The 11,848-nt window shown below is 56.3% G+C and overlaps 1 protein-coding gene across 2 annotated transcripts; it reads right to left on the reverse strand.

The window, feature by feature from the left end:
- Positions 1-1,296: 1,296 nt before the first annotated feature.
- Positions 1,297-11,831, reverse strand: RNF166 (ring finger protein 166). 2 transcript variants are annotated; one of them, XM_090261217.1, is made up of 6 exons: positions 11,607-11,831; positions 6,227-6,383; positions 4,284-4,396; positions 3,648-3,762; positions 3,412-3,519; positions 1,297-2,383 (listed from the first exon to the last, which is right to left on the reverse strand). In XM_090261217.1, exons 1-6 carry the CDS (start codon positions 11,759-11,761, stop codon positions 2,318-2,320), a joined length of 714 nt encoding a protein of 237 aa, XP_090117343.1. In that variant the 5' UTR covers positions 11,762-11,831; the 3' UTR covers positions 1,297-2,317. The 2 variants fall into 2 exon arrangements, with proteins under 2 accessions (XP_090117343.1, XP_090117345.1); XM_090261219.1 differs by lacking the exon at positions 6,227-6,383 and having other exon boundaries at positions 11,607-11,646.
- Positions 11,832-11,848: the final 17 nt, after the last annotated feature.

The following is an 11,848-nucleotide window of genomic DNA, read 5'->3' on the forward strand; positions in this document are numbered from 1 at the left end:
CTCTGATGACCAGCCTCCAGGTACTGGCTGGCAGGTGATTTTTGTCAGCTTTGAAAGGCCCACAGTGACTTGGGGAATAGCAGAGGCTGTGGCACCGATGGTGGCCCTGGAGTGCCAGTCCCTTGGTAGATGTTTCAGTGGAGGAAGGCGGGGTGCTAATGTCTAAATGGTTCCTCGTGACCCTCCAGTGGCTGAGTGAGGCTCCGGGGCCAAGGTCACTCTTGGGGGTACCAAGCAGGCTATGGGGTACGCTGCAGGGTGCCAAGAGACAGCAGCAAGGAGAGTGGCCACTGCATGGGGACTGCAGAAAGACCGCGGGGCTTCACCCCAAGGGTATCCTGAACACCACCCCAAAGGCTGCCATGGCTATCTCTGGGCTCCAGAACAGGCCCCATTCTGATCAGCCTTGGCCAGGGAGCCTGGGCAGGTGCCCAGCCAGCCTGCTGGCCTCAGTGAACCCCATCTTAGGACCAAGAAGGAGGTGAAAGCCACCAACATCCAGCAAACCTTTGCCTGGGTTTGTCGCAAGGGACCAGATGCAGTTCAAGAACTTGCTCTGACAGAGGCAAAACCAGGCCAGGGAGAGGGTCATGTACTGAGAAACCTCCAGGGCCCTAGGGAAGCACTGCACTCATGGGAAGACCTGGTCTTCCCAGTGACTGCTAGTGGCCTAGACCAGTAAGATGACTGATCCATGGCACTCCTCCCAGCCAGTGTCCTCTTCACGGGTGACCCCAAGGCCAGCTTCACTCTGAGCTGGACATGCCTGGGGACAGAAACACACCTGCAAAGGAAGGCCATGATGATTCCACCCAAGCCCTCCACTTTTTTTTTTTTTAAAGGTTTTATTTACTTATTTTTAGAGAGGGGAAGGGAAGGAGAAAGAGAGGGAGAGAAACATCAATGTGAGAAACAGATTGGTTGCCATTCATACCCCAACTGGGGACCAAACCTGCAACCTAGGCATGTACCGACTGGGAATCAAACCCGTGACCTTTTGGTTTGTGGGATGACATCCAACTGAGCCACACTGGACAAGGGCAATCCTCCGCTTTTTAATTAATATATTTTGAGAGAGAAGGAGCGAGAAAGAGAGGGAGAGAAACATGAATGTGTGGTTGCTTCTTGTGCACCCCCAAACTGGAGACCTGGCATGCAACTCAGGCATGTGCCCTGAGAATTGAACCAGTGACCCTTTGGTTCACAGGCCGGCATTCAATCCACTGAGCCACACCAGACAGTGCCAGCTCTCCGCTTTTAATATTCGCAGAATGAAACCTACCAGGCTGCTACAGATGCTTTGAAACATTTTATTTAAAATTTTTTTTAAAGACAGCAATAATTTATGCCATGAACCAAACAAGAGTACTGACAAGCATTTTCTGGCCCAGCCCACTATTGCACAGCTGCCCCAAGCTCTATCACTGCTGGGGTGGCCCTGCCTGAGGCAGGATGTGGTCAGCTTTGGAAAGGTGACAGCAGGGCTGAAGCCAGGACCTTGGGCAGGAGGAGGCCCCAGGACAGCCCAGCAGCCAGTGAAGTGGCCAAGGCGCTGGGATTTCTTCCAGGTCGTTATCAAAGGGAAATGACAAACCAACCACAGGAACCCTGGAAAACACTGCGATGACCTGGGACATGGCCTCCTCCCCCGTGCGCACAAGCAAAACACCATGGTTCATTTTCGCTCCAGCGTTTGCCCCATCTTTCTTTCCCTCCCCAGCTTGATCCCACAACTGTTTTTGAATTTTTTTAAAAAATATAATTTTGTAAATGTTCCATAAAAATACTATTATTCCTAGTCAAACACAGATATTGCAATATGAAGAGAACTGCTTTGTCTTTGCTCTATAAAATGTGAAAAGGTTATCACACTGGAATATATAGAAAAATGCCAGAATTTCTAGGTATCACAAAGCCAGTACCAGGTGCACAGGGGAAGCGTTGCCAGACGCCGGCGGCCAGCCGGATGTCGCTGGGGCTCCCCCTCTGCCTGGGGAGGACATCATGGCTTTGAGAGAGACAGATAGCTGACTGCTCTCAGTCCTAACAGGCTGACCCTGAGAGGGCCGCCTGCTTGGCCCGAAGCACCGAAGAAACCAGCCATGCTTGGCCAGGAGCACAGGCGGCCATCCTCTGATGGCGAGGGGACGTTGGTCTCTCCTGGGCCCTGGCAACGGACCACCTCTCTTTCTGACATGATGGAGGCCCCACCTGGCCCCGCAAGGTGCATTCAAGTGCAGGTGCCAGGCCACGGAGAGCACGGATGGCCCTGTCCCTTGAGGCCAGAGGGCTGGGTCCTAGCCGCTGGGCTGAACCTTCAGTTCTCAGAGAGAGACAGGGCCAAGGCGGCCTGGAAGGCGGCTTCCTCATCGATGCTGTAGTCCTGAAAGACAGGAAGTAGAGATGGGCTGGGGGATCAAGGCCTCAGACAAGAGGGCCAGCTGTGCTAGTGACCTCTCAGGACCTCTTCCTCTGTCGTTACCCCAAACAGACCAGTGCTACCACTTCCAGTCTCCCCACCTCCCTTCAGCATGACCCAGGACAAGAATGAGGCCATGCACAGTCATGGGGTCACAGGATCACCGCTGTCCTGCAGTGAAAGGTCCACTGGAGGTTAAGGTGGAGCCCACGCTGGGATCACTATCTGGCTTCTCCCAAGTTCTCTACCCTGAGGGCTGCACGGGGTCCCTGCAGCTGCCCAGTGGACACCTTGTCCAGCAGACACCTTGCCCAGTGGGCCTGTGGGAGGGGCACACACTCAGAGAAAGAGCTGTCCTTTTGCCTCAGATGTGAAAACTGGGTTCTGAGATGAGCAGTGAAGACAGAGAGCTCCATGCCTCCAACCACCAGGGCCCCAGGGGGCAAAGAGGAGGAAAAGTGATCATCCAGCACAGTCCAGGGACCTGGAGACTGGAGGCTGGCAGGGACAGGATGACAGGGCTAGGTGTGGAGGGACTGAGCAGGAGGAAGAGCGGCATGGTTCCAACACAAGCAGGTAGGAGAGGGAGAGCGAGCTGGAGGTTTTCAAGGTGGTGAAATCCCTCTGGCTTTTCCCCAGCAAGCACCCGAGGCCAGGCCGCACCCCCCCATGCAGCTCTCTGTTCTGGCAGGGCTGAGGAGACGGTGCCCTGTGACAGTCACCACACCTGTGGCTGCCTCTCCAGGAGCAGCTCCCCCACCCCCCGCAGCATGAAGAGAGCTTGTGGTGAGGGACCCTGAAAAACCTAGGAGCCCTCTAGAACTGCTCTGTGCAGTGCCAGAGCCCCTCAGGCCATCTAGCGGCCTGTGGACCTGACTGCTGTGAGACCCCGGCCTGTGGGCTCCCATAGGGATCCAGGGAGGCCTTTGAATTGTGGGCCTTAGGCTAGTTAAGGGCGGGTGGGGGTGGGGGTGGAGATGTAGGACACGCACCACGAAGGTGTCGTACGAGAACTTGTGCCGGTGGAGCAGGTGCTGCAAGAAGTTGGCACTCTTGTAGCTGGGGTCACCCCAGGGCATCGCCGAGCAGATGGGACACACCTGGAACAGGGGGTGCTGGGGTGAAGCTGAGCCAGAGTGAAGAGAGGCCCCCACCCCAGGATCCCAGGAAGGGACTGTGGAGGACAGTGGGGCCCGGGCACCCGGGCAGGCTGGCAACAGGAGCTCACCACACGGTTGGGATCGCTGCGGTGGTTGTCCACACAGTGCTTCACCAGCTCTTGCTGGTCCAGGTTGCGGGCGCCACAGTAAGGGCAGGTGAAGGTGGACCTGTTGGGGACGGCGCTGGGGCAGGGAGGGGAGGGGTGAGTCGGCTGGGTACTGCCAACCTTGTTCAGGCCTGGACCCACTTGCCCCAGTACCGGCATGCCCTGCCCTCCCCTGGGCAGTGGGCAGGAAGGAGGCCCAGCCAGAGTCCTGAGGACCTTGGCTGTCCAGGGACCGTCTGCCCTGCTCACCCCACTGCAACTGCTCTGAAGCCGTTCACTACCTCGTAAACTCCCGGTGCCTCTCCTTCCATAACGCGCTGGGAAAGCAGAGCGAGGACAGGCTGCCTGCCCTGACAGGAGATGTCTCCAGACCCAGCTATGCTGGGGACTGCACTCCCCTGTTGGGAGGTGATGCAGGAGCCTGGCATGGAACCTCCTGGGTTCCCCTTACTGCAGAGCAGTGAGACTCTCCCCAGAGGAAATGCAGAGCCCCTCCCACTTCCTCAGGGCAGAGCAGTGCTGCCCCCACCTAGTGATGCAGAACAGGAATTGCTCTAACAGGGACAGGGACTGAGTGCCCCCACGCGGGTAGCCTACCTGGGAATGGGCTGGGATGTGGGCACTACAGGGACAAACTTGGGACAGTTGGCCATCTGCTCCTGGACCTTGATGCAGGAAGAAACGTGCACCCTCATCTTGGCCAGCGTCACCTAGGAAGAGAGGCAGGGCAGGTGACAGGCAGTCAGGGAGTTGGGGGGCAGGCAAAGCCTCAGGCTCTGTTGGACCAAAGAACAATAAGCAAAAGCAGGGCTGGTCCTGCTCCTGCCATTCACAGCCCAGCAGCTCAGTATGCAGATTCTGGGGCTTCTTTCAGGGGCCCAGAGTCTCTGCTGGAGAAAAGGCCCTGAGGAAAGGAGACCGATTCTAGCCCCCAAGGACATGCTGCTGAGCTGTGCCCAGCAGCACATGTTCACTGCTTCAGCTGGGACCTCTCAGAGGGCAGGCCTCAGCCATCAGCCCCTGGATGGGAGAACACCCCAGCGAGGCTCCCTGAGGAGCTGCAGAAGGGCAGAGACAGTCCCTGGGGGAACAGGGAGTATGTTCATTCAGGAAAAATGTCCCTTGTAACAGGAACCAATAGATCAAAATCTTTTAGACCGTCAAACATCTGACAAAACTCCCTACCAAACCAAGCATAGCACAACCTTCTCCTTGGCTGCCTGAGTCACAAACTCTGGGGGAAGAGGGGGAAAGGGGTCCCAGCTCAGATCAGGGTTGGGGGAAGGGGGCACTGACAAGGAACCTTGCTCAACCCTCCCTGGGGAGTGGACACCACCTTCCTGCAATGTTGCCAACACCAAGGCTAAACATTTCACAAATAGGAGAGTAGTTCACAGAACTGAGGAAGTAGCCAAGGAGAGTGTGCGAAGGACAGCTGCCTCCATGAGACAGGGCAGGTCCCCAGGGCTGAGGTCTGACCCAGTGTCCAGGGTAACAGAGCAGCCTTCTGATACCAGCTCTGCCCAGGGCGGGGGACGTGGAGTGAACGGCAGGGCCACTTCACATGTGAAACTACAGGAGGATCGAGGGGAGAAGCAGGGAAGGGGCTACATGGGCTTGAAAGAAGCCCTAGCAGCGCCTCCCGGAGAGTCTCAGGGTGGCCCCAGCAGTTCAGAGCTTTGACCTTTAGGCAAAGCAATCAGGGGCTGTTTTCCATTGTGCTAAATTGGTACAACTGTTAACCAGACAGATTGCAAAGTCTCAAAATGTAAATTCAAAATCAGTTCCAGCTCCATCCACCAGGAAGGAGGGCCTCCCAGTCCTGGAGGAGCAGTGGGGTGTAGTAAGGGCGGTAGTGGGGTGAGCTCTGGGGCAGGATTCTAAGGCAGGCCAGGGTAGGTGACAGAGACCAGAAAGCTATGTGCTCCATTCAGCCCATGGCCCCAGCTGCCCTCCTCTCTCTCCCCTGCATCAATGACTGCAGCAGGCAAAAGATTCCTGGAGTGTCAAGGCTGTGTCTGGGGTGGGTTTCAGCCCAGCCTCTGTCCCTGTATCAGCTACAATGCACATAAGCAACCCAGGGCCCAGGCCAGGCAGTGGAGTGCGGGGGAGGAGGGATGCAACATGGGACAAGAGGCAGGGCCACCTAGAAGTGCTTGGTGTTGTGGGGGAGGGGCCGAGCAGAGCTTCAGGTTCTCAGCAGAAAAGGGAAGAGCCCAGCTCCTCTGCTGGGGGGCAGAACCAGGGCCCCAAGCACTCAATCACATCACTCTTCTGGCCCTGACTGGTGTGGCTCAGTTGGCTGAGTGTTGTCCTGCAAAGTGAAAGGTCTCTGGATCGATTCCAGTGAAGGTACATGTGGGTTAAGGGACCCAGTTAGTCCCTGGTTGAGATGTGTGTCAGAGGCAACCAATCAATGTTTCTCTCACATCGACATTTCTCTCTCTTTCCCCCTCCCTTTCCCTCTCTCTAAAAATAAATAAAATCTTAAAAAAATAAAGCCCCCTCCTGGGCCCAGAAAGCCCCTTGGGGTGGGGTACCTTCTTGTTGCAGCCCCGGCAGGGTGCTTTATAAGATGAGAGCTGCTTCTCCACCTGGGTGGCCTTGTCCACCTTCTTGGGGTCGAAGGGCAGGCGGCACAGCGGACACAGGGGAGATGGTACCTGCAGGCAAGGCTGGAGGCACTCCCCGCAGAACCTGCAGTGAGTGGGGCAGGGGACATGGGCCCGACGTCACAGGCCAGCCTGCTCCAGCACACGCAGGGCAACTGTGAGTTTCTGGAGACAAGCACTTCTGAGCCTGAGTCCCACTGGCTGGATTGGGTACCATTTGGCTAAACGATGACCCCAGGTCCCCTCCCAGCCATGGGCTCTTGGGACCCTCTGCTGTACCCTGAAACTGGGCAGAGCTGCAGCTGTAGCTCTCTAGGACCTGTGCTGACCCCATGGCAGTTACCAGCAAGAGCTCTGGCTACAGCAGGAGGCCTGGGCTCAGCCTGCCAGTCTTACACCACATGGTAATTACACCTCAGAGAGTTCAAAGGCCACAGGGACAGTACAGGAGACCCTGGAGACTCTCCACCCACTAAGCTCGTGGGTGTAAAATCACTCACAATGGTGGCAGAGGAAGCTGCAGGCCCCGAGGGCCCAGGACTCACTGGATGGGGCAGGGCCAAAGCTGGCAGGTGGTCAGCAGCAGCCTTGGAACGGCGCCCCGTCCTGAGGCAGGAAGGGCCCCTGACAGGCCTGCCTGGAGGCACAGTGACAGGTGGAACTGTGCTTGGGCTCCTGACTGTCCCACAGTGATTCTCCTGGCCCTGGGCATGCACTTGGGCACCTGAGGCTTCTTGTGGCCCTGAGCCCTCAGCACCGTCCCTGGAGATGCCCCGTCCTGTGCTGCATGCGCAGTGAGCACTCCTGCCCATGCGCCCTCAGCAGGAATTCACAACCATCCTCCACGCTGCAAAGGAGGATGCTGCTCATTAGAGAGCAAAGCTGGTCAGAGTTGGTGAGAGGGAAGGGGAGCTGGATTGTAGGACCCCATCAATCCTGCTTCATAGCAAGTGCTATGGGGACCACTTAGCTGTGACATGGGACCTGGAAGCGGAGACAGTGAAATGGAACCTCCACAGCCCCAGAAGAGCATGTGCTCAGTCTGATCACAGGGGCTCAGCCCAGATGCATGAGAGAGGTGGTAACTCTACCGACTGCAAGGAATCGGCAAGAAACCAGGAGGCGCACCCCTCTACTCTCTCCTGTGTATGTCAGGCAGGCTGGGCCATGGTGGGGACATGAGCTGTACGGGGCACAGGGGCATGAAAATGTTCCTGAATGTACAGAGAATGCAGCTAAGCTAAGGGGTCAGAGTTCCTTTTGTCATATTTTCACCTCGTTCTCCAAAAAAAGCAGCCAAGGGGGATTAAGAGTCCCTCATGCTGTCCAACCCAAGGCCCTCCTCCTATGTACTGGCCTCTGGTGCTGCCACCACCTGGCTGGTAACCTCTCACATTAACGTTTGTACCTAAGAGAAGTCCCAGCTAGGCCTTGTCCTGCAGAGTAAGGAGGTGGGCACATCCTGCACCTGGGGGGGGGGGGGGGGGGGGCAGGGCTCACCAGGCCTCACAGCAGGCATGCAAAGGAGACACCACGCACCCAGCCCTGGTGCTTCAGTGCGGAGTCTCAGCATATGCTTAGCCTAACAGCTGGGGGAAGCCTCTTACTTCACCCTGTCTCTGGAGGAAAGTGCTGGTGAGATTGTCACGACGAGGAAGCTGGTGGGGGGGGGACTCATACAAGTGTTTACCCAGCACCAGTCACAACAGCCAAGTGAGAACAACCCCGTGTCCATTGACAGGTGTCGGACATGCAGATCATGGACTATCCCTGCAATGGACTACAACTTAGCCATAAGGGGTGTGTGTGGTGACGGATGTGACCCCTGGAGGAACCTTGAAAATGTCATACTCAATGAAAGGAGCCAATCACAAAGGACCAGAGTATGATTCTATTTATGTGAACTGTCCAGAACAGGCAAATCCACCAACACAAAAAGCAGGTTAGTGGTTGTGGGGTTGGGGGGTATAGAGTTTGACTGTCAATGGAGATGAGGTTTCTTTTTGGGGTGATCAGAATGTAATAATCTTGGTTGCAGTAATGGTTGCTCAGTGCTGTGGATACAGTATGAACCACTGACTAACACACTTTTAGTCAGGGAACTGTGTCTCAGTAAAGCTGTAAAAACACATGCAGAAGGAAAGGGCGCAGGACCACACGTGGGGACGAGCCGTTACATCATCAGGAGAATGCAGGGTCCAGTGCGGGCCTCCAGAGGAGCAAGTCTCTGATGAGAGACACAGAGGCTGGGGTGAAAAGTGCCCCACTGTCTTCTGGTAGGAGGCAAGGGAACTTTGGGAGTCTCAAGAAGGCATACACTGACCCCCTACAAGATCCTGGACGCACCTGCCAACCCCACAGCACTGCTGTCTCCATGCCACAGTCCCTGAGGAGCTGGAGGCAGAACCAGGTGTCCACACAGTAGCTCAGCCCACGGCCTAGTTTTCAGCAGCATCACTGTGCTGTGCTGAGAGCCACACAGACGAAGAGTGCCTGCTTCTTCCACAGAACGTTCCTGCCCAAGAGGCTGGTGCTGGGCAGCTGCTCAGCTGAAGGATGCAGCGGAGGGGTCTGCTCTCTCACGTCAGGCCTGCAGGCACAGCTGCAACAGTCTGACAACCACTGCATGGACTGCAGGCTACAGCAGCACCACTCAGGAGCACCAGGGCAGGTCACTGTTTCAGAGACCCAGGAAGGCAAGCAGGTTGCGCCTGGAGCTGTCCTGAGCACGGAGGCCAGACGGTCACTCAATGGCTCCCATCCTGACCCTCTTCACTTGGCTCACCCACACACAGATCCGGGTGGGCCACCTGTGGGCCCAGGCCTCCATGGGTCTGTCTGAGGCCTAGGCTCTCAGGAAGCTGAGCAGGGAGTGACAGAAACTCCTGGGGCCTCTGGGACACCACCCAGAGAAGCCAGCTCATTGGCCTGGGGGCAGCTGGGCAGAGGGTTGTAAAGGCTCATTGGTCTCCAGGTCTGCAGTCACTCCTACAAAATTGCACAGGGAGGGTTGCTGAAGGTGGTGTGGGGAGAGTGGCTAAGAGGAGGGTGGGCCTGGCTACCCAAGCTCAAACCCTGGCTTTGCTGTGACACTTAGGAACTTTACTCAGTCCCTCTACCTCATTTTCCTTATACAAAAGGAATCATGACAGCACCTGCCTCACAGGGCTGTGGCATCCAGGGAGTACTCAAAAAACACTATTATTATTCCTTACAGTTCCCCTTAAACATGAGTTTGAAATTGTTTTATGACTTCTGTTCATTGACAAACTGTATTTAAGGATACTTTGACGCAGGGACAGATGTGACAGCACTGACTAGAGGGGATGAAAGAAGAGATATAGAGGCCAGAAGTAGCCTGGGCTGAACCTTGCCCCAAACAAACACAGGCCCTTGGGGGAGGGTCCATCAGAGAGTTAGAAACAGTCATGCAGTTTCTGTTTCCGGATGTGGCTCACTGCCCAGAATGTCCCTTGGGCGTGACAGAGAACTGGCTTCCTCTGGGGCCCCTGGGGAGTTCCTGGGAGCTCTTTCACAAGCTCCACTGAGGGGGCTGCTTCTGGAAAGCCCTGTAACTCCTCCTTCTTTTTGGGTGCTGGAGCAGGGGTATCTGTCCTATACAAAGCTGCTCTCACTGCCAGAAAATTTATTTTGCAGAAGGAAATTGCTTAGTCAGATAGCTGGGGGTTAGGGGGAATAACTAAACCACCAGCAATGTTTTCAAAAGGAAAAGCAGAACCTTTAAACCTTAGCTCATCTCCACAAAAGCCTTCACAACCCCAGGGAAAAGTTAGGGAAAGTAAGAAGTAGAGACAGAATAGCTAGGAACACAAGCCAGCAAGGAGAGCCAGGGAGTAAGTCTTTTTTTAAGGCAGAAGCTGTAGAAAAGGTTCTTGCAGGACAAGTCTTAGAAATAGGAGGAGTCAGATTATGCCCCAAAAAAGCATGGGGGGAGGAGTGTTTATAAGATGTTTCTCAACAATTCTGTGTAGTTCTGTATTCTGGAAACCACATTTTAAGAAAAGACGTGCTTGGAAAAGACAGATTTGTACAGACCAGAACACTGGCCCAGAGCTGGGTGAGCACTGGTGCCAAGGGGACACCACCTGAAGCCTAGGGAAGGCTTTCTAAAATTAGAAGCCCTACAGCTCTCTCAATAAGGAAATGAAAGATGCAGAACACACATTAAAACACCCCCTGGTATGTGTTTTTAAGAAACAAGTCCTGTTCAGAGGCTGCCTCTAAATGTCACAAGAAGCTTGAAAAAGTGAGGTGCAGTGCCCTTCAAGACAAGTCTGCTGTGCTCTCCTGTGCTGCCTGACAAGGGGGCGTGGGAACGGAAGCAAAGGCTTCCTGGATCCTGACCACTATCTCTGCCACCTCTCTGGGTGATGAAGAGTCACACACCCACCCAGCAGTTCCAGCTACCACTTTGTATCAAAAACCTCCCAAGTCAGCTATCTTTGTTTGCAAAATGTTCTAGGCCCTCCTACCAGCCTGGGTGCACCTCCGCTCAATCCCTTGGAGTGAAAGACCTGCGCGCTCCGCAGCCAAGCTCTCTAGCCTCCTCTCCCCATCTTGCTGATTTCAGTGGATACTCTGATCTCAGCTCCCTCCCAACCAGGCTGGCGGCACCGATTAGACTTGAGTGCAGCTCTCAGCTGGGAGGAGAACCACATCCCCAGGTTTCTGTTCCTGAAACACCCCGCAGAAGCCCGCTGTGGGCCCTGGTGCAGCAAGGTGCTTAGGGACTGGTCCCTTGAGGGCCAGCCTGCTTGGCTGCTCGTTAATCGATGTGACCCAAGTTCTCCATCAAAACAAAACAGCATCAGACTCCAAACAAGCCCCCCTCTTAACTTTAGGGAACTCCTCTCCTGAGCAGTCTAAACAGACAGCAGGTTCGAAAAAGAGTTGACAGCAAAAGCCAGGCATTTATTTACAACTGCCCACTCCAGTCTTCACGGGACCGAATCCAAGGCAGCTGGCGCAGAGGTCGCGCCTGCTGCCCTCTCACGACCCAGGGAGGCCCACTGAGGCCGTCAGCAGCCCCAGGGACCCCGGGACTCAGAGACGAGACAGGGTTGCGATCGCCCCCGTGTGCCGAAGAGGTGGTGGGGTCGAGCGCCCAGGACCGGCGGAGCCTTGGCTAAGGCGGATGAAGGCGTTGGGAGCGCAGGGCCGGCGCTGCGTAGGAAGCCCCACGCCTCACCCCCGCGTCCTCCGCGCAACGAGCCCTTCTCGGCTGGCCACGACCCCTCCCCGCGGCGGAGTTCAGACCCCGCGGCCGCCCCGAGGCCGGCGCACTCACGTGTGGCCACAGCTGCCGATGGCCACGGGCCGGTGGTACACCTCTAGGCAGATGGGGCAGCTGTACTGCGCCTCCAGGCCACTGTCACCGCTTGCAGGCCCGCCCGGCGGCTGCCGCTGCTGAGCCGAGGCCACCAGGCTGCGGAACATCGCCATCCCGGGGCCAGGCCCGCCGCTGCCGCCACCGCTGTCCCGGCCGGCCCGGCCCGGCCCGGCCTGCGCGTCACGGCCGCGACGGCGCCG

This window comes from Furipterus horrens, unplaced genomic scaffold (genome assembly GCF_987537825.1).
Source record: "Furipterus horrens unplaced genomic scaffold, mFurHor1.1.pri manual_scaffold_13, whole genome shotgun sequence".
NCBI classification, from domain to species: Eukaryota; Metazoa; Chordata; class Mammalia; order Chiroptera; family Furipteridae; genus Furipterus; species Furipterus horrens.